At 41.1% G+C, this 22721-nt stretch overlaps 1 protein-coding gene and 1 long non-coding RNA gene across 5 annotated transcripts; one reads left to right on the top strand and one right to left on the bottom strand.

Annotated features, from left to right (window-relative positions):
* Window positions 1–3305: 3305 nt before the first annotated feature.
* On the bottom strand, window positions 3306–8787 carry LOC308194173. Of its 3 annotated transcripts, none has more exons than XR_013950358.1 (3): window positions 8022–8787; window positions 4668–4807; window positions 3306–4211 (listed from the first exon to the last, which is right to left on the bottom strand). It is a non-coding gene; the product is annotated as an uncharacterized lncRNA (long non-coding RNA). The 3 variants fall into 3 exon arrangements; XR_013950359.1 differs by having other exon boundaries at window positions 8018–8787; XR_013950360.1 differs by having other exon boundaries at window positions 4668–4818; window positions 8018–8787.
* Window positions 8788–9187: 400 nt separating this feature from the next.
* LOC308194169 (uncharacterized protein) lies at window positions 9188–13272 on the top strand. 2 transcript variants are annotated; one of them, XM_080589690.1, is made up of 3 exons: window positions 9188–9742; window positions 10027–10166; window positions 10509–13272. In XM_080589690.1, exons 1-3 carry the CDS (start codon window positions 9369–9371, stop codon window positions 10643–10645), a joined length of 651 nt encoding a protein of 216 aa, XP_080445816.1. In that variant the 5' UTR covers window positions 9188–9368; the 3' UTR covers window positions 10646–13272. The 2 variants fall into 2 exon arrangements, 1 of the variants encoding a protein (XP_080445816.1); XR_013950356.1 differs by lacking the exon at window positions 10027–10166 and having other exon boundaries at window positions 9586–9742.
* The last annotated feature ends 9449 nt before the right edge of the window (window positions 13273–22721 follow it).

Raw genomic sequence — 22721 nt, forward strand, 5'->3', positions numbered from 1 at the left:
TGACTATAGGGGGAAGAAGTTTTAGTAATAGTTGCTAAGCTTTCTCTATACAAACCTGTGACAAAACGAGGAACGAAGATTTCTCAGTGGCTGTTAATGGGTTGTGCAGCCTTTCATCTGTGCACTGATTCAAATCCAGACTGGTCCTGAATTCTTCTTTCAGTCATACTCAGCTGACTATTGCCCTGCCAAAGTTAAATGATCACCATCAGCTTGAGCTTGGAAATTTTATAATTCTTTCCCTTCTTTTGTATTGTCCAGCATGAGCCCAGTACTGGGGACCTCCCAAGACAGCCTCAACACCGTAGTGCAAGCCACCTGGTCCAGTGCCAATGAAAGTAACAAAACTGATCAGAAATTACTGCTTTTAAGCAGTACATTTAGATGGCCTCCATCTGGCTTCACATGTTAAAACTCACAAGCCAAACTCATCTGCTTTCTTTCCCACCATATGAATACAACCACTATCTGAGGCTCGCAATGCCATCTTCTACCCACAGTTTCTGCCAGACACCTGATTGTCAATAGACCTTGTCATAACTTTCTCTTTAAATCAAAACACAACATTTTCTCCCCATACCTACTGTTAAAATATCAGTCTGTGGTCCTGTCGTATACCCTCTTTGACCCATACAACTTTCTCTTTTATGGCCTCCCCAAGACACACATAAATCTTCTCCGATGCATCAAAAATAATAAAAAGTCATGAAACAGAAGGACAACATTTGTAAGGAAAGCACCATCTAAGCCAATCTGCATATAGCTATTGTGTTCCAAAATATGCAGTCTAACGGATATATGCTTTCTAATTGCCTGCAATCATGGATAAATAAAAGGCTACATTACTACAGGCTGGTGAAGAGAAAGTGTGACTTATTATCTCTATTTGGACTGCAAGTCATAAAAAAGTCAGAATAAATTTTGAATCCCTCAGTGCTTGACACTTCCAGAAGACGACAGATACTGGCAAAAGGAGTCCTCAGAGACTACGAATGCGAGCAATTAGCACCACCTATTAAATACTTTCAAGATATTCTGCAATGGGAACAGATAGACAATGCATTTATAATCTAGTCAAAAGCATTAGAATGCAGATGTTCGTATAAAATTGGTTTCAAACTTGCTAATCTACTGTCACCCCTTTTTTTAAAGTTTATTCTCCACATCCTCAGACGCCTTATGTATTAGAATGCAATCTCAATTTGTCTTTAATGCAGATGCCTCTTATACATGTCTGTAATTGCAAAGTCTGGCTGAGCAGTCGTTGCCATTCTGTGCACAGAGGTGCACGACAGCACGTAACACTGAGGCATAAAACCTGGCTCCTATAGACTGAAAACCCAACCTTAATACTCAGAAGAGTCGTATCAAAAAGTGGGATGCCAGTCGCAGAACTTATTGCCTTATTGCCTCTGTTTGCTGGGATGCATGTTCAGGGCTTTATCTGTCAGGGTGCTGAATGCCTTGCTCCTGATGCAGGGAGGCAAGCAAGCGTGTGACTAAGTTTAAATGGTCTCACGGACTGTCCTGGTACTGAGGATATGCTTACAGGCTGGCACGTGATTAAGTGCTTCACAGGATGTCAGACAGAAAGTTCAGACAGTGTTCAGGCTGAGGGGGAAGTGAAACATCCTAAGGACTTCAAGAGCGTATGTGTGTGCATGTATAGCTGTGCACATACATACATATCTTTACATACATACACACATGTTTGTGGGTGTCTTATACATGTTCGTGCTATCATGGGTATTGGGCATTTTATCTAATAAGTGATTAAGTTTGAGCCTTGCTCTGTTCTGATACTGATGAGTTCACACCTGCAGATGAAATGATTGCAGAACATATTTTCAGACACTTCAGAAAAGAAGTAACACCCCCCTAATGCATAAAATGTGTGATTTTTCCCTACTGCTCTGAAGAAGGGACCGATTCCCAAAAGTGAGTAAGCAAAATAGCAAATAGCCATGTAAGTTAGCAGTCTCTAACCCATTTGAAATTTAGGATTGGTAAAATAAAATGTTTTGTGATTTAAGGTGCTACCAATAAATCCTGAAAATAGTGATGGAAATATATATCTATGACGTACATACCTGTACAGCTTCCATCACAGTACTCCCTGTATCACAGCTGGAACATAAGGACAGTCAGCATGGAAAATGTTGAACTTTGTCACTGCAAAAGACTTCTCCTGAGACATTCGGGGGCTTCGTGGTTTGGCAGGAAATTCCATACATCTCGCCAGAGACAGAATGCTTTCACAAAGGGATTTTCCTTTTCCATTTCCCCAGAACTCTATGGAAGTTACTGTCAGCTACAATGGGAATAGAAGTAAATCACTACAAATGGCTTTTGGTAATTATGTTGATTTTTGAAAATATGGACTGGTCTTTCGCAAAATTAAAACAAACAAACAAACAGACAAAAAAAACACCTTGTAGTCACAAGACTCCTTGGACTGACTGTGGTGTGTCTGCCTTCCCTTGTGGTTTTTTTTCTAATCCTGTGATCCAGCATCATCATCTAGTCAGATGGTTTCCCAAAACATTGCATAATTCCTCTATCCTTTTGCCAGCTGAGATACGTAGCTATAGATAATAAAGATGTTTAAGAGCAATCAGGAGCCATGTCCTTCTAAAGACTGAAATATTTAGGACACAATCAATATCATATATATATAATGTATGTCACTTTCATTGTAAGTGTTTTGCAGGAAGTTTGACACTGTAATTTAGTGGCTAGAAAAAGAAGATGTGGGATCCTTTCCTGATTTGCTGTTGATCTTCCACAAGAATTTCAGGAATTCATTTCATCTTTCCATGTGTAGTTTATTCTGGCTGTAAAAGGGAGACGACCAACCCCACTCTCCTCTGTAATATGCCATGAAATCAGTGAATGAAAGCTAATACTTAAACGTCATCCAAAACCCACTGAGTCTATGAAAAAATCTTCCAATAACTTTGGTGGCTAAGTTTGGATCAGGTGCCTTAATACTAAACCTGCTATTACTATTATTTTATTATTTATATTAATATTATTACTAAACATACACAAAATATACATATATCCCATCTTTCATGTATCTTAGATTTTTATCACCATGGTCACTGGAGCCATTAAGGTGAGACGTGTCAGTTTTAATTACATGTATTTACAACTGTATTTCTCAGTTTACTCTTGATGAGTGATTTTTCTCACTGCATGAATTTTCAAACGGGTAACAGAAGATAAATGCACTTTCCTTTAAAGGTTTGTGTAATTTGTGAAACACAAAGACATTAAGCAGTTATATTTTTTCTGAAATCATGGTGTCTTTTGTAACAACAGCTGTGTGTTTAGTTCAACAGTGAAACTCAAACTGTTTTTGCTAATGAAAAGGGAGCCAAATAACCAAGTGCTGGAATGAATTGCAGGCTATTGAGAGCGGACAGTTGGCTCATTAAATGTGTCCCTCATGAATGATGTCCCTTCCCTTTAGACTGGCATTGAAATAATCCAGATTTACTTTCTATTTCACAAAGTATTTTTAGAGCCTTCTATGACCAAGATAAGATACGGGAAATATATTCCACAAATAAACTACATTTTGATAACTCACAACAGCAAATCTTCAGCATTTACCAAATAGATGCAAATCGATTTTTGGATAGGTGACTCTCAGTGCAATTATTTATTTATGGGATCTTCTATGGTCTTAGCCCTTACCATTGGACTAGAGCATCTGGCATATGAGAGGAGACTGAGAGAGCTGGGATTGCTCAGCTCGGAGAAGAGAAAGGTCAGGTGGGTTCTTAGTGATGTGTATAAATATCTTGTTAAAGAAGACAAAACCAGGTTATTTTCAGAGGCATCCAGTGACGGGACAAGAGGTAATGAGTGCGGACTGATATAAAGAAAATACCATCTAAACATAAGAATTTATCTATTGGTTTATTGCTGTGAGGGTGACTGAATACTGGCACAGGTTGTGCATAGATGTTGTGGAGTGTCCATCTTTGGAGATATTAAAAACCTGACTGGGCACCATGCTTTCGAGTGTCCCCCGTTCTGTGACACTGTGATTCTCCTCCCCTAATCAGTGAGTATGGACATACAGCACAGCTCCTTCTTCTGACTTCTTCCCCTTCTTCTGCCAGATACACCACCTTGAACCTCTTGTTTTCCCTAATTATCTTCTTATGTCACTTATTTCACATTCTTTCTCAGGCACCAATCTTTAAATAAAAATAAAAAATAAAGAAGTATATTTTAGGCATGCATATGTAAAGGACAATTTCATTATACCAGTTTTCTAATTTATGACTAACACACTTGGATTTAGATGCTCAGAACTTAAGCAGACAAGCTTTATTTCTAATAATGTCAAAGCTGGTAAAATAAAAAAGGCTATTTACATGTTCCTATAGATAAGCATGCATCCAAATATGGATTAGATCTAGATTTGAAACATATGATTATTCAAGCTTATTATGTTTTAAATCAATTTTTATTTTCATGAAGCTTCTCCTACTTATTACAACCATATGCGCAGAAGCCAAGAAAACATCTGAGAGCATAGCTTGGAAAAAAAAAAAAAAGATGTACTATACAAAACAATGTGTGGATGACAGCTGCTACTCCCCCTTTAAATCTCATTCTGTCATTCTTGTGTTGTATCCTCTTTTGCTTACCATTCAATACTGATGAACATAGCATAACCAGGTCCTCTGAAGCTAAGCTGCTGGTGCTGTATATGTTTTCTTGCTAATGTTGTACGATAATTGATTTTTCTCAGAAAGAACCAACCAAACACAACACAATATTCCAATACCTGTGGAAACACTGATGCGTACTGAAATAACATCTCAATAGTTCACATTAGTACAAAGACAGACTGAAGTCAAGAAGGCTGTACTCAGTCTTTAGTTACTTACTCAGCCCTGGAGGGAGTTTGGATGCTTTGTTCCAGCAGATATCTACCTCTAATATACTATGCTACTCAATAATAATAATAATAATAATAATAATAATAATAATAATAATAATATCATGGTGGTGCTCACAATAATCACAGGGAATCCCTGGGTTTGCCATTATTGACGGGCAGCTCTAGCATTCCCCTGCAGTTGGGCAGGGCAATCAGTGGGTGTTTAACTCTGGCTGGCACGCTCTGCACTCCCTTCTGCGGTTTCGCGGCTCCCACCTCCTGCCAGCACCAGCTCCAGAGCTCCTTTCTGCAGGGCTGGCAGCTGCCTCCGTGCCTCTCTGCTCCAGCCAGCACTGCACAGAGACACCTCTCAAGTCTTGGCAAGAGAGCTCAAAGAGACTCCAGCGGCAGAGGAGATCCCCTGCCAGACTAGAGGAGCAAAGGGCTGAGGGAAAAGGAATCACTGGGCTATTTAATCCTTGATTTTCATGGCTGTATAAAGGACAGCAGGAAGCATGTGGTGCCAAAGGAAAGAATTTTGTATCAAAAAGTGGCGCAATTCTTTCTGTCTCTTTCCCTGATGCCTTTCCCTGCTCTCAGAAAGAAGTAACTTTTGCTTCTTAGGGGGATCAAAAGGAGTCTGCCAGGGGTGACAAAAGAAAGGTAGAAGTTAACCTCATGACATGGCAATAGGATAAACCAGTATGAAGGAAGATTAGACTGCAAAGGCCTTCTAGGACTGAGAAGAAAATTGTCTTTGGTTCAGCAAAAGAGGGAAGGTAACACCAGAGGATTAAGAAGTGAGGGAACACAGCAGAAATGACAAACCTGAGAGAAGCACCTTGGCAGCAGCACTTTAAATAAACAAAGCTGCAGGGGTCACAGCAAGAGAGAAGAATAATTGTAAGTCCATGACTTCAGGTAACACAGTCAGAAGGGAATTGCTAGGCCTAGGAACTGCTCTGCGAGATGCAGTAAGACTTCAACACCACCAGATGGGAATAAAAAGAGAGGGAAGATAAAGAAAACGTGAGTTGAAGGATGATATCCGAAGCCATGTTTGTTGAGCAGGGCAGCCAGAGACAACGTATAGACACTCAAGTATTAAAAACACAGATGGAAACTTATCACAATCTCAGCAGCAGAAAAGGAGGACTCAGTAACAAAGGTTTAAGAAGCAGAAGTGAGGAATCAGGAGAGGAAGCTTTTTTAAAAAAGCAAGTGATTACTGGATTTGGGAAGAGGAATGAGTGTTTCAAAAGCAGTCTGTCAATCACAGAGACAATAAGGAAACACAGGCTTTCATATCTGAGATACTAACTAGAGATACAAATGTGAGCAGCTTCAGCTGATGGAGGAAGGATGAGCCACACTGAAGGAGATGTAGGATATAATTAGAGCAGCTTTGGACAGCATGTTTGGAGAGGTTAGAGATGACAGGAATAAAAACAGAGTGATAGTTACAGGAAGGGAATCCAACTGGTGTTTTCATGATAGGGAAGGTCTGACTACCTACACTGATTTGAGAGGAAGCTTAAGGACTTCAAGAAACAGAGGGGAAAAAAATGAGGCAGGACAAAGCAGATACACATGATGGGAAGGGAGGGGATAAAGAGAGAGGAAGGAAGAGAAAGGATGAAGTCAACATTTTTGTGATAGCGGACTGGGAAGCAAATGTGGAACAAGTTAACGACAGAAGTAACTCAAGCTGTGTTTTAACTACCTCTTTTCTCTGCAGAGGCAAATGAGGTGCCTGTGGTAGAGTCTACTTTCTGATGGGGAGCTCAAAGAAAGAGAAATGAAAGCCAAATAAAGCAAGTCCCAACTTTTGTAAGGGAAAAAAATGGGTGGATCCGAGCAAAGTGATGAGGTGAGGACATAGTGATAGACAGCTAAAATGTCAGATTAAGTATCACCAAGGTAAAGTAGCTCAAGGGGTGAACATGTTGAAGTGATAAGCATTGCCCCACAGTCAATGTCTTATCAGTAATCAGAGTTAGCGTTTCTCATTACAACTGAAGTCCAGAAATTGATCAGAATGCTTCTTAGATCGGTGTAGTCTTAAACAAATGGCTCTCATGAGCAGATGAACTGAAGCAGAGAAAAAAAAAAAAAAGGGAGAAAAACAATCCCCCCTTCAGGGTGCAGTCTTGCTCTGTTGATTATGTCGTAACTTCTTCCTGTCCAGAAAGTGCACTTTATTTTCAATTTCCAGTCTCACGCATACCTCCTTAGCCTTGTGCTCAGAATTTACAAAGCTTTAGCTTGTCAGCTCTGGGAGTTCTCTGCCTTTCCTCTGAATATTAGTTACATAATAGCTTGAGCTAAGCAATCAAAGTGGTGATAGGTCAAAAGGAAGATTTGCCTGAGGTGATGCAGGAAGTTGATGGCAGAGCTTGAAGCTGAATACACATCTCTCTGCTATTCAGACAGCATGAAAAACCACTAGAGTCTCCTTCACTGTTTAGATTTTGTTGGCATTTTTTCAAAGCAGCCTTGTTTCTGAAGCCAAATCTAAGAAATGCAATGGCATTGAAAGAGCTAATAAGCCAGAGATATATCCCCAAATGGCACTGCTTTCTAACTCTCAATGGCACTTCCATGCTATTACTAAAAAATGACATATCTAACAATCAATATTTTCCACAACCTTCCTACTGTACTTGTCCACGTGACTTCGACTGTCTTTAAATTAGTACAGCTGTTGAGAAGAGGGAAGAGACAGCAAGATAATTTTGCTAGGTCCAGTCTTCCCCTGGGATTTTACACTCCTGACCTTCAAAATACTCAAGTCCAAAGATGCCATAACTCTTTGGTACTGACATTTCTAGTTTTAATACATAAACTTGAAAGACATTGTTCAACACCCTCGCATCTGTTTTGTGGGACTAAAATGACAACTATTGAAAATTTTAGTTGGTAAGTGCTGGTGACAGCAAATACAACACACTGAAATTTACAGGGATGACTTAAACGCTTTTTGACATACTGAACACTGTAACATTTACCTGTCAACAGTGTAGGATGCAGTAAAAAGGCCAAGCAGGGAACAAAGAGGGCCAGGACTCCAAGGCCCCTCTCTGATATGACAGCAGTGATTAAGGTGACACCTACCTACCTCCTGCACTTCACATTGCTGCTCTCCGGATTCAATAGGGCTTAGATTTGTCTGTGATTCGTTAAGGAATGGGTCGGGAATTGTAACATTACTCTCCTCTCTGACATGGTAACTTTATCTCAGAAATTTCAGGCTTTTTCTCAGGTAATGAGTTTTCTGGTTCAGCTTCTCGAGAAAATGCCTTTGGAACTGACATCAAGTATTTCATAACAGAAAAACTGTGAAAGAGGTTTTTCATGAACAAAAGGGATGATTATCTGTTATACTAATATTTATTTTTATTTGTATTACCACAGTGTCTAGGGACTCTCGCTTATAAAGAATAAGCTTTCACACCACTTGATATAAAAAGAATGCAAACACACACAAAATAAAAAAAATAAAACTACTCCTATCCCTGGAAGTTCATAGTCTAAAACAGTTGATGGATCCAGACATGAGGAAAGCATTAGCAGTAATAAAGTAATTATGGTCAGCACAACAGTAATATCCCAGCTCAGACTTACAAAGTTTTTATAAGCATGATGAATGGTTGCTCAAGGGCAATCGTAGTGAAGTTATATAAGGCAGATGCAAAGCTATACGTATGTCGCACAATCTATCTGAGTTTCTAATGTTCTTAAGAAGCTCATCAGAGATTGCTTCTTTCAAGAGAAACGATTACAGAAGCTGTTTTCTTGCACAAGTGCAGGGAAACATTGTGACAACGTGGGTTATCATGAATTAATGCTTTACATAACACGTTACAAAGTCTTGGTTGATTTTACCTCTGTATTAGCACAGTTATGTCTGATTATTTCTATGCTCATTCCAAAGACACACACTTCGTAATAATTGTTTATATGTCTTTTATACAAACATAATCCCACACATTTTCCACCAAAAAAAACCAAATACTTAAGCTTTGATTAGGAACTAGCTAGGTATAACTAGGGGCATTTAAAACAGTAAAAAATAAAAATAAAAAAATTTAGCCCTGTTCTACGTAACAAAAGGATATTAAGGATATCACATTGCAACACAGTACTTTCACAAGCACCTTGGTCTGAAGCAAAGAAATAGGTCAAGCTTGACTTGGATGCTGGGGGTGAGCTCAGGTGACGCCTGGTTACCCTTGCCTTCTGCCTGTTTTGCCGCAGAAGGCGCCGTGCACCCTGTCAGACTGCCCCAGCGCTGGTGAGCGGGGGCTGTGATGGTGGCACCGACCAGCACTCGGCACCACAACCTACAGCTGAAGTGAAGCAGGCAGCGGCTGCAGTAGGACCGAAAGCAACTCGTGCTGTTTAATCATTTCAAGGGAGAAGAGCAGACAGCCAGCCCAATCGTGCTTTTATTGACTCCGCCTCGATGCGGCCGCGCCGCCGGCTTTCCGTGACAGGCTCGGGACGCTGCTCCCCTCACGGCAGCCGCCGCCATGGCGGCTCTCACGGGAGGGCGACTCCTCTCACGGAACGCAAACGGGGCTCGGCGGAGGGCTGGGGCCGGGCCGCGCCGCGGCGCTGCGTGCCGGGAGGGAAGGGACGGGAAGGGAAGGGAAGGGAGAAGAAGGAGGCGGCCCGGCCGGGTCACGCCCGCCCCTGGCTCCGGCCCTCCGCCGCCCCTTCCTGTGATGGCGGCCGGCGGCCCCCGGCAGCGCGGCGAGGCGGCGCGGGCCGGCCCCGCGGGGAGCTGAGCGGGGACGTTCCCAGCCCGGAGCCAGCGGCGCTGCCTTGCGCCGGGAGGTGACCGAGGGGCGATGGGGCCGCTGAGCCCCGCCGAGGGGGCAGGGGTGGGGGGCAGCGGCCGGTCCCGCGGCGGGTGTCCCGGTGAGGGCAGGGCCGTGCTGGGAGTGCCCCACGGCCTTCGCGGTGCGGCTGTGGCCCGGCGGGTTTGGGTTTCTGCTGCTTGCGCCAGCGCGCCCCCCGCAAGGCGCTTGTGTGGCCCCCGGGGCAAACTGCGTGTTTTTTTTTTATTTTTTCTTTCCCCTCGGTTTCTTCGTGGTTGCCTCAAACCGGTTCTTCTGCAGATGGTGCAAACAGAAAGGGTATTTGTCCTGTAGTATGCACGGGGAGCTTGCTCAGAAGAGGGACCGAAGGTTAAATCCACGACCTCCTGAGCACATACCCATCGCCCCACGTACGCAGAGAAGCTGTGCCGTGCCAAAAGGTAGAAAACCTACAGGAAGAGGCCCTCGGTGAAGAAGGCACAGCCTGGAGTAAGCAGGCACTCCCCACTGCAGACAGCGGAGCACATGCTGACCTGACCTCGTGATGAGACTGAGAGATTTATTTCCACCGAGTGGAAAAGGAAGTGAAAAGAGTTGCAAACCCACTAGTTTCCTCATATTAAGTCATTCATTTTTGTAGTTGCTTGTGAAGATAAAACCTGTATGTCCTAGCTCCTGTGCAGATATTTGTAATGCAGCAGTCACATTGGTTGGCTTTTGGGGGGAGAATCCGAGGGGGCAGGAAGGGAAATCCTGTCATGTTCCTTCTGTTTTCCTTGTAGATATCGCTGAGGTCCCTGCGTTCCAGCACTTCCCTCGTTTAACTTCCCTGTGGGGTCGGCAGCATGTCTTCTACCGGGAGCACCTCAAAACTTTTCCTGGCCCTTGCTTCGCTGCTGCTGGTGCTGCCAGCGGTTGAAGCCATGGATGCAGGAGATACGATTGCCTTCCTGCTAGGCCTCGCTGTCAGCGTCATTGGATTCTGTGCCTGCCTCGGCTTGTATGCCAGGAAAAGAAATGGACAGCAATGATGTCAAGAAGATGCTCAAATGAAGTGTATTTCCAAATGCTGCTTGGGGTTGAGGTCTGGGAGTTAACACTGTGTTCCAGTTCTGGATAGCTTTCAAAAACTTCTAGTAGGTAATTCTGCAAACCCCTCTTACTGTGCAATACAACAAATCGAGATTGTACCCAGTAGAAGGGATTTGTAGGATCGTGTCCTCATGACTGTAAGGTGATTTTACATTGCTTGTGATTAAGTACTGCCTTAGCAAATGGTAAAAGACTGTTTGAATGGGGAAGGAAAACCATAGAGTGGTTCACAGTAAATGATTACAAATGAAATGTGTGAGGGAGACCTTCAACAAGGTCTGCAATTTTGGTTTCAGGAGTTAATCAGGTGGAAGCAGCTATTAGTCTTCCAGTCAGGATGACGGAGCTTTGGAAATACCTCTAACGATACAACTAGCGAGCAGACTGCTTTGACATGTGTGCATGTGCTCACATTCTTTGTAATGACAGTTAGTACCTAACAGCTCACTTCTGCTGTCACAGGGACAAGATTTGGGAGAGCTAAGAAAACATGGAAAACTTCATTCTATTGTGTTTTTATTTTAGAATGTGCCCCTTCTGTAGCCCGGGTTTTTGTTACCAGAATGGGACCGTTAATTTTCTTTAACGTGAATTTTGCATGTAAAACTATGTAAATCAAATAAGGGTTATGTTTTGTTCTCACATGTTTATTATTTGCACTCAGCTTTCCTTTAAGCACACAAGGTTTAAACTCTTTTTCTCTTTTTTTTTTTTCCTGAAAATGAAGATTTAGCTATTTTACTGAGGAATTATGTGTAGTGTTTCTGCATTAGAGGGTTGTTAGAAATATATCAAGGCAGTTGTGCACATTTCGTTTGCAATATGGAAACCACTTGCTTTGTTAAAATCCTGGTTTTAGTCAACAGATCTGTTGTTCTTGAGTGTCATCCTCATAACAAACTTAGTGTTATTAGCTAAACATTTAGGCTTCTTATCTATTGATACATTGGAGTTCCATGGAAGAATAGGACCAAAACCAAAGTAAACAGTCCTGATGCAAAATTCTATTCATACTCAGATTATGTTATATGGTCGAAAGAATCTACTCAGTAGCATATCTAGAACCCACTTCTTTCTTTTAGTACCAAAGGGGAAATGGCACAGCCAAGAATCTCTACCACAAATCCCTCTGGCTTATTATTATTGTTCTAGCTGTCAGCTTGATGCAAGGAATACAGTCCATAAAAGCAAATAAATAGCAGCGGAATAAGCAGTGTAGGAAGGTGAACTCTCCACAGTTCACATAATTTCCTTCTGATCTCGTGCTGTGGGCACTGCCACTCTTGCTAGAAATCTTGGCTTTTATCTTTTGGAGCTGGGGAAAAAGGTTAAACGTGATGCAAAGTTATATATTTTGATACTGTTCCTCCCCTTTCTGTGTAAATGTCTCTGTTCACTAGAGTACAAAGCAATGGCTAGAAGAATTGTCAAGTAGGCCTTAACATAAGTAATTGGATGGGCAGATCATGTTCTACAAATTATTTCTACAGATTTCTATATTCTGTATGCCATTTGTGGCTGTTTTGACTTCCCTCTCTAGCTTCTGAGGAGACAGACGCCTTGTTCATTTCAGTCTTGCAATTTGTGTCTCTCTGTCTCATGGTTGATAGCAGGAGGAAGGTAAAATTAAAGCTTCCAAAATTTTGTGGGGTTGAAACTGTAGGACTCAACACAGCAAGCCGCAACAATGGTGGTTTCTGCTCTCAAACTACGGGAATAATAATGGTCACAAAATTGATGTGATGAAATGTAAGCCTTGCCGTGTAGCTCTTCTCAAACCTCTTTTGTAACTTCCAAACATCACAATGGGATGTGGTGCACCATTCTCATACATATGAATGAAATTTACAGTCCTACAGGGAGCTTTGGTGTCACCTTCAAAGGCTGCCCTGGAGCAGTAGATGGTCCGATATGTGATTTTTTTCAGCTGGGTGGATGCAAGCACACATCATGTGTGATCTTCTGTATTCCAGCTTGGCTAAACCATTAATATCCTTTCAAAACAAAAGATAACAAAAAAAAAAAAAAACTGACAAACTCAATTCACTTTGTATTTCCCAAAATTTGAGAAGTCTGCCAATTTTTCAATAGAATATTAAATAATGCTCTTTCAATAGAATACTTTTTATCACAAGCAGCTTTTCTCAGACTCCTTTATCTTCACATTGGAAAAGATCCCTGGCAATGGTTTCACAGGATTGTGCAACAGTTTCACTCCAGGAGAATGAAATTTTAGCAGAATAATTAGTGTCAGGCTGTAGGGATATGAGGAACTGTGGTGTTTGCCTGAAGCTTTATGTTCTCCATTGAAAGGTGTTTGCACAGCACAATGGCGTTTCCTAGGCTCTGACAGAGCTTTATTGTTGGCGACTTGCATTTGTCAATGACTTGAGTGTAAAATTGGATATCCCTCTTTTTCTTCTGTTTTAATAAACTTTCACATATGATTTGTTACCAGTTTGATGAGTAATTGTTATGAAAAGGAAAATAGGGATGACAGAAGTGACTGAAACTGCTGCAATTCCTTATATTAAATATTTTCTTATATAGTTTTGCTTACGCTAGGTGACTTTACAAACTTAGGTGTTGTTAAGACGTCTTTTCTGTACAAATTGTATACTTTGTCCTGTTACTGTTATATGTGAAAATTATCTCATTTCAATATTAGTTACTTGAGAGCAATTTTAAGAGGTTGGCCTTCTTACTTTGAATCTGACAGCTTGCAATTTTGAAGAAGCCTGTTTTCTCTGGTACCAGGGAAACTTGAAGTATTTATTTTTCCTTTAGACTGCAAATTTTGAACATTACTATTATGTAGTTGCCTTTGTACCAGAAAAGCCATTTATGGCAGTTTTCTAGCTGGAGACCTAAAGCATATAAAGGACCGTTTTCTCCTTTTTTTTTCCTAAAGAAAAATTGTTCTAATGCTTTATAGTTATTTGACTTATACAGTTTTTAGACTTCAAAAGAGGCTGTTTTATCCCAGCATTTTATGAAAACAGGGTTCTAGTTCTTTGGGGACTGCAGCTCGGTGCACAAAGCAGTTTGTGCACTAAGCTAATACCATTAGTGGCTGTCTTCAGAGCAGAAAGCAAAACCAGCCTGACAACGCCCACCTCTTAGCAAACACAACCTACCCTCTCATTAGCGCAGGAAAGTTGTAAGTCGGGAACATAGCTTTTGACTCCTGTGATTACCATCTGCCTTAACAACAGCGTAGCTCAAACACAGCCATCCCACAATCATTTTGCAGCCAACCCACAGTTCCGTTGTGAATGGACAGACGTCCTTCATCGCTCATTGCTGCCTTCAAGTGCCGCACAGCAGCTGGGCATTGGCATCCTGCTGCATGCAACGGTACCTGAGAAAGGAATGCAAACACTGCTTCCAGTTCCTAACACCCGTCCTCTTCTGGGTGTGTTAAAACCGATAAAACTGCTGTGAACCCCTTCACCCACTCAGACAAATCCTGGTGCTGCTGTAATACTATAGTGAGACTCAGCAATTCTGTGGCATCTTTCATCTAAGAGCCCTTTTATGCTTATAGATGTCAACGTTCGCATACCCGTTTTATCCTATGAGTGGGAAAAGTGGAAGTCACGGTCAGTGACTTGACCGTGGTGTCACAGAAAGCATCTGGCACCTCCCTGGGATTTCTGGAGCATATTGTGCATGTAGTTTGCAATCAAGGTGTCCCTGCCAGAGGAGCTACCCCTGGACTAGCCCAGAGACCCTGTACTGACTAGATGCAGTCTGAAGCCTTGATTCCTCTTTGCAAAAACGTGTTTACATAAGCTTTGTGAGAATGGAGTAGGGAGTTGAGTTCACCATTTCTAATAGGATAAAACATGCCTAAATGGAAGAACTGTAATAGGTCTGTTACCATGGCAAAGGCTGTAATTATTACACTACAAAAGTAACCTCTCCGTTCATTTTTTTGCATATGATGAAAGGTTCGGCAGATCTAAGCTGATGTAATAACAAGAGATTCTTGGGACTGGTGGAAAGGAGGGCTCGGATCTGCCTGTCCTCCCAGTTCCCACTTGAACACATTGTTAGGAAGTGATCTGAAGTCAACAGAAGTGGGGGTGGTTCACCAGCCTAGAAAAACAAGACCACTATTCAGAATCAAATGCAGCAAACCATATCGGGTGACCTTTGAGGCAACTAAAGGTGGACAGCACCCAAAACATTCTCAAAAGAATGCAACCAGCTCTAGAACTATGAAGATTTTATGTGAGTAGGCAATATCACCTAAACATTTCCAATATTCAGTAAGCTGGAACATACAAACCAAGCTATGGTATGGTAACTACCATAAAAGCATAAAACCAAAAAAGCAGTAGAATTTTATAGATATTCAAAACATTTTTAGAAGTTGTGCTGGTCTCCTCAGCTCCTACTTATTTGAAAATAGGTGGGAGGCCCTACCAAAATAAGGTGCAGGCACAACAGGCAGCTAGCATAGCCTTTGGATTCTGGATCGTTCATCTAATCAGATCAGAACTGAGATTTTCATGAGAAAAGTAAAATTAGAGTGCTGAGCAGAGAGAACAAGCTCTTGATGGAAGTGAAGACCTGAAGTGAAGACCTCTAGCAGACCTAGCAGCTGCAACCAGCAGAGGCAGCAAAGAAAGCATCCTGCCCCCAGACAGTGGTCATAAAAAGCTTGGCCTTGCTGCTGGGTTGGGTTAAAGTTAGTCTTCTTGAGCATCACCGTACTAGCCGTGTTCCTCGTCACTCATCCTTGTCTTGGAAATTTTAACTGGAAACAATATTTCCAGCAGCTTTTCCAGCTGCCATTCATTCAAGGCACTAAAATGCTTGTGCACATCTTCATACTGTTACTTTGCAAATGTAAGAGCTTGGGAAATACCTTTTTATCTGAGTGGGGTCAAAATTCTGTCTAAAATTTATTAGAGCAGGGTCTGTCTTTTCCTGTTGTTTTTCTGTTTGTGCAGCTCTTTACACACATTGCTATAATACAAAGAATAAATGATACAAAAACATTTCCCTTCCCTACCCTCTCACAGAATAGCAGCAGCCCTAAAACATGACCAGTTTTAATCCTGGCACAATTAAAGTGAAGAAATCTGTCATTTTTATCAAATATGTTCACTTTCTATTTTATGAATTACCTGTGAAACCAGAATGTCTTTAGTTAATTCTAGAACTGTTCAAGGATATTTTCTGCCAACCTTTTTCAGAACTCAGCTGGCTATGGAAATTATGCAGTAAATACCTGCACTTATTCCTTAGACTTTAACCTAACGTGATCTAGCTGTGATTGTTCATAAGTCATGTGGTAGCAGTTTTAAAATGTATTTTAATCTATTCATATGATCTGGAGTATTAGCAGAAGCCATCTTGACTCATTTTTCCTCGAACTGTGTTATTTATTTCAGTGTCTTCATGAATAGCAAGGGACAATTATGCCTTGTTAAAGTTTCAGCTTTGAAGAAAGGCCAATTGTGGTCAACTTTCAGAAGTCTACCTGAGATTTGGAGTTTATTATCTATAGTGTTTATAGACTACAGTCTGTATCTATCAAAAAATAAAGGTCCTTTTTTTTCATAAAAAGTGGTACTTCAATGGGCCTTACACAAGTCACTTTTCATCTCTTCATAAAAATTAAAGATGGTGATCATATATCCAGAGCAGTTGCCTGTAAGAAACCAGGACTCAGCAATAAATGTCACAGCCATGTTTTTCATTCTATTGTATTTGCAGAAAAGAAACGTAAATCCCAGAAACAATTGTACATTAAAAGTAGGCAGAAAGTGCTTTCCCAAGAACCAGTCAGTGTTATCTAGTAATAATTATGACCCTCGTGAAAAACTCGGTGAAGTCAGCTCAAAAAATTTTATTGTCTTAAAATTAAATCAAGCTCTTAGAGGGGTGATCAAACTGTGCCTTTTGAACGCCGTGCAACTTTGTCACGGCCATCTGGCCATATGGCAGCAGGCTGTCCTGATGCAAGGGGTGCTGGATAACCTCAAATCCTGCCTGCGATGTGACACGGCTGGGTCTCCCTGGGTTTCCAATGAACACCCAGGCCATTGCTACCTTCTCTGGGGAGTCACCTCCTGCTACGACAAAAGCCAGACCAGGTATTTGTTTAGACACTCTCAGTTATAGCTGTGTGGCTTAAGACAGTCTTTAACCTTCTCCCATGCCAGATTTCAGGTTTTAAAATTCAGTCTCAAATGTTACCCTTTATTTTTAAAAACCACCTACATAATCGTTTAAAATATAACCTGTACGTGGGCTGGGGTCTGTGCTTGGATCTGAGAGAGGTAGGAAAGCAGAGGTCACTGTCGGAACTTAAGGGTGGCTGAAAGGATATCTCTAAATTGCTCATCCTCAAAAGGGGAAAAAAAAAAAAAAAAAAAAAAAAAAAAAACATCTCTAGGAAGAGACCAAGCCAGGAAACGGCGGAGGTGACCTCCAGAGCTCCTTTCCAACCTAATTTACCGGATGATTCTATGAAATCTTAGTTGTAAATGGGATGCATAAACAGCAACTCGATTCACTCATATCTTTATGGCAAACAAGGATATATTTGTGGTGAACAAATCTAATCACAGTGTGAGCCCATAGGGAATCTGACCGCAAAAGCTGTGAGGCTGTTCAGTCATCATGTAAGACCACAGGGAAACCAGATGTACCAGGATTCTCCCACTGCGTCTAGTGAAACTCAATCCCTGAGGCATTAAAAGGTTATGGAAAAAAGGGAGCAAATATAGCATATGTACAGTAATCCTCTTTTTGGAGTCGAATTTTCAGAGATGGGCTTATGGGGCTAGCACTGTACTACAAAAGGAATTCAGTTCAGTTCAAAGCCTCAAACGCGAGTTACCTCGACTCCTGGCAAATTCAATGTTTTGAAAATATTAAGAATCGACAGCCTGAATAAAACACTGTGTTGCACGTGGTGTTCACATCGTGCATCAGTGGGACCTTTGGACAAGGTCAAAGACAACATGCAGGTCTGGATGCAGTAGCCACGTTGACAGGTCGGAGAGCTCCCTGTCATTTGAGCAGTAGTGCACCTTGCACTGCGTGGTGCTCACGGGGGAACTACAGCCACGTTAGGCTCCATCCCCACCTCGTTCCTTAGCACAATATTAGCTGAATTATTTATTCGAATAACAGAATGCCAATTTTTCCTCTGGTTAAAAAACAGCCTGAAGTTGCTGAAATCAGTACAGTCATCCTGATTTAAATTCATTTTGAACAGAAATCACAAGAGGCTTCATTCTGACCTTGCACCAGCCCTTACACTTCTGTGTAATGCAGTAGAATTATTCTTGATTTCCATTTATGTGAAAATCTAAATTGGTTCTTAAAATAGACGCTGTCTTTTTTTTTTCTCTCAGTCCGCTACCAGTAAATTATTTGACCTACATCTTAATACATATTGGAAAAAATGTTCTCCCCACTCCTATTTTACAAATACATTTCAGAACTCATATATTCAACTTACACTCTATTGGTTTCCGCCCCACAAGATTTATCACCCAAGGAAAAGGGAAATCCAGAGGAAAGCCCACTCTCAAGGACGCCAGATGAATATAAAGTGTCTATTCACACACTTTTAATGCATATGTGCTGCGCACGTTGGATGTACACCAGCTTACATTTCTGTCTTGTTTTTTCTATCATTTCAGTAATGAGAAAAATCCATTCTATGTCAAACTTCCTTAAGAGCTCCCTTCACCTTGTCTGCATGATGTCCTCTGTATTGAATGAGAAGCACTTTGTAAATTTTCTTTTCCAATCCAGAAGTAACAATGAAATCCCAGCAAAAAAAGGTTACGAGCTCTCAATTTCAGAAGTTAGAAATACAAAGCACTCAAAATCTGAACTTTCATGAATTTTGCCATACGTTTCTTTGCTTAGCTCCCAATAGCCTTAATAGGAATTAACTATGAAAATCCCTTCTAGGGGACTAAGACCCCTTCTAGGGGACTAAGGACTACTGACCTTCCAATACCGAATGTACAGCACGTGGTCACTTTATGCACCCTACCAAAATAAATTTAGTGTATTCAAAGCAAAATCCCAGTAAGCTGAAATGGACCCTACATACTCGTTGTCAGATTGCTGCCTTAACATATCATGATGCCAAATGTCTTAGCGCAGGACAATGACGGTTACTGGATTTATGGCAAAACACAGGCTTTGCAAAGCAAATGTCACAGAAACAAGGTGAAGAGGCGCTGACAGACTCACCTCATATACACCCTCTTTCATGTAGTAGCAGCTGAGCTGTTTGTTCAGTAAGGATTTCACATCCTCTAACAGGACTGGGCCTTCATTTTTTCGCTATTTGGTGTGGAAAAAACTATTTCCTTTTGTCCTGTGTTTGCAACAGCTACATTCTTAATTGTCAAGAAACAAATGCTAAGGGAGTAAACTTCATGAGTGAAAGATTGTTTTTTCCCTTGTTGAACCACTTGATCCCTACCACCTGCTTACAGTAACTATTTCTGTTCTCATTACCAAGACTGAGAAATGTGCAGCTTATATGGAACTGGGACATTTGCAAAGAGTTGTATAAGTACATATGTTTCTCTAAATTTGCCACAGAAATAATAAAACCCCATAAACTACACTGGTTCAAACAGTTCCTTCTAGGATTTACTCACTAAACAGACCAGAACAAATCTTTCACCATCCCCTGGTACAGGCACTTCAGAAATCCTTTCTTAAAACTGCTATGTAATGCAGTTTTATTCACATTACAGCGTACCCAAGCCTTAAGCCATAATGCTGATTCAAATTCTACTAAACGTGCATTCCTTTCTTCATTTTAGCACTTGGTAACCCAATGTTAAAATCTCAACATATTCTTAGTACTAGTAGTCATTCATCCTCTTACTCTTTCTTATATCACTCAATGGACGTGGTGCTTAGGGACGTGGTTCACTGGCAGACTTGGCAGTGCTAGGTTAAAGGTTGGACTTGATGATCTTGGAGGTTTTTTCCAACCTAAGCGAATCTATGCTTCTATGAATTTCAGAAACCTCAAGGCATAATTTAACATGTAAGGTTTTTTTTTTCTTTTTTTTTCTTTTTTTTTTTAACATTAAAAAGAAGTATTTAGCATTATTTTCTGTTTTGAAATGTGTCTTAATTTGTTCATTAGGAGCCATATTTGAATCCATATCCCCAGTTTAGCAGAATTTTTCCGTAAATTTTAAAGGGTTTAAGAGTTGAACACCTACCTCACCTTAAAAATAGTTTTGGTATAAGCAGGTTCATAATTGCACTCCAAGACTGCAAAGCACAGCAGAAGTCTGAAAGTTTCATAATTAAGACTGTAACTTTAGCTGTCTCCTACTTCTTGCTGTATCTACTGAAGGCTACCCCAGATCCATTACCTAACTAGGCTCACCTCAACAAAAAGTACGTTTAAATCTCATCTTGCAATTCCACTGATACTATGTTCTCAATTGCCTCTGTCTGTTTGTGACAGCAGGGAAAAAAAAATAAAAAAGTAAAAACCACCTTCTTACATTCCTGCAACAAGCTTTTTCTTCTGATGTCTGTCTTACTCCAGAACGGCCCTTCCCTTTTTAACCTTTCCTTCTGTTTCAGCATCACCAGGTTTTCCTGTGTTGTGGTCTGTGTTTTAGCAACTAACCCACTTCGGCAAATAAATCATTCTGAGCAATTGCCAGCTCTTTTTGTCTGAGGGTCCTCCATTCAATTTCAGGTTGTCAGCATTTCATTATTTTCCATGGTTGGCCTCATGGCAATGTCCTTTTAAAATTCAATACACTGAAAAGCTTAGGAAAAAAAAGAGATAAAAAAATGTTCCCTTTTCAGTAGAGAGCATGCAGGTTGAAACAGATATATCTTGAGGACCCATGATATCAAAGAGAATTCGTAAGTTTTACATAAATTCCTCAAATTGCTACAGTTTTGTTATGCATGCATATTTATGAGGAGATATTATACATAATAGAGATATACAGTATATCAACTAAATGTTCTGTTAGCTTTTGAAGCATAACATTAATACCAAACTTGCAATGCAGTACAGAATTACCCAACAAGTACGTTTTCCTTGGCTGCCTGTCCTGTACTGTGAGGAACTGGTAAGTTCACTCATCAAAGGAGTGCTTTTATGTCCAGGCACATATCCCAGATTAAGGAGAACAGATCGCTAGTATTTAGGTCTCTTATTTCCACATTTTATATTAATAATGGAAAGTGAATAAGTTCACTGAAGTTTAACAAAATTGTGTAGTGCGGAAGTGCAAGAGCTTCAGACATGATTTAGATATCTAAACCATGACTTGAAAAGAATTTAGGACATAAATCCTCCAAAAAGTGACTCAGGAACCCTTCACTGCAGCAACAGCAAGACTTATCAGTGCTCACTTTTCACTTTGGCATTTATGCTTTGGACCTGCGTTCACAGGTTTCCCATCCATGTGCAGGACTGCCCGAGAGTACGCAGCTCAGAACCTCTGTGATCCAGATGTGAGACGGAGCATAACCTAAGTGCCTCCCTCCCCCCCAGAAAGACTCTAAAAGAGTCTGATCTGACTGGTGTGGTCAGGTAAGGTATATCAGCAGCAGTGCTGAGCCCAGCGAATGCACAAATACCGCAGGAAGCCCTCCTTCTGCGCTACTGCCTAGCAGTTGCAACACATGAAAGAAGATCTGGAATTCCTGTTCATCCTGGATCCCCAACATGCAGAAATGCAAGAGCAATGGAACCGGAAAACAAAAATTGAAAACAGAAACTGACTCCCACATGCACTGCCTAGGACACTTGCCTCTTCTGGTAAGATTTGGGTCTTGATTGTTGCTCCATGGCCTGACCTTATGCAGCCAGTGAGGAAACAAACCAAAACCAACACTAAACAGTGCAGGTAGCAGGGATCAGAACCCATGAGTTTCTCTTGCCAGCTGAGTGTCTGATTTAGTGCAGTGCAATATCCTGTTCTTGCTCTATTTTCCACTCTTTTCTTTAAATACCATTAGGCATTCAAACATTGCCTAATTATATGCAAATACTAGTCCAATTAAGCAACAGATATTGCCATTTGCTAACATTAGGCTAGATTAGTTTTGTAGGTGACAATTCAATAAAACATTCATTCTTTCATACCTCCACGAAACAGGCAATTCAACAATAATTTTGTATTTACAATTGCATCATAGAGCTGCAATCATGCACTTCCTCCTACTGTGCCATCGCCATGCTGTTCTCATAGTGTCTGAACAATTCCAACTGTCACGTTTCTTACAGATGGCTTACCCTTACCCAGAGACTGTTTTCTGCATCCTCATCAGTATCATAAGACCTCCAGTCTTTCCCCCCTCACAGTACCTAAAGGGGGCCTACAAGAAAGATGGGGAGAGACTCTTTGTCAGGGGAATGATTATCACTATCATAGTGACAGGACAAGAAAGAATGGCTTTAAGCTATCAGAGGGTAGATTTAGATTAGATATTAAGAATATTTTTTTCTGCTCTGAGGGTGGTGAGGCACTGGCACAGGTTGCCCAGAGAAGCTGTGGATGCCCCATCCCTGGAGGTGCTCAAGGCCCGGCTGGATGGGGCTTTGGGCAACCTGGGCTGGTGGGAGGTGTCCCTGCCCATGCTGAAGAGGTTGGAACTACATGATCTTTAAGGTCCCTTCCAACCCAAACCACTCTGCGATTCTATGACTTAAAATTGCTTCACCTTTTTCCATATATAAATCAGAGCATTTCAAACTTAATAACCTACAAATTGACAAAATGAAACCTTGGCACCAGGTTTCAGATGTCAAATTAGTTGCATCAAACAGGTAACAAGTGACACAGTAGTATCCAGGAGCATTTCCACTTTCTAGACCATAAGACCTAAATATAATGAGTAGAACATATATTCATGCTAAC

Source organism: Anser brachyrhynchus, assembly GCF_964034855.1.
Source record: "Anser brachyrhynchus genome assembly, chromosome: 1".
In the NCBI taxonomy this organism is placed as follows: domain Eukaryota; kingdom Metazoa; phylum Chordata; class Aves; order Anseriformes; family Anatidae; genus Anser; species Anser brachyrhynchus.

What these genes read in the sequence shown, in the direction of transcription:
- LOC308194169 (XM_080589690.1), top strand. Translation starts at nt 9,369, where the DNA reads ATGCGGCCGCGCCGCCGGCTTTCCGTGACAGGCTCGGGACGCTGCTCC. An exon ending in GCGCTGCCTTGCGCCGGGAG is followed by an intron (nt 9,743 to 10,026) that starts GTGACCGAGGGG and finishes GTTCTTCTGCAG; the next exon opens with ATGGTGCAAACAGAAAGGGT. An exon ending in AAGCTGTGCCGTGCCAAAAG is followed by an intron (nt 10,167 to 10,508) that starts GTAGAAAACCTA and finishes TTTTCCTTGTAG; the next exon opens with ATATCGCTGAGGTCCCTGCG.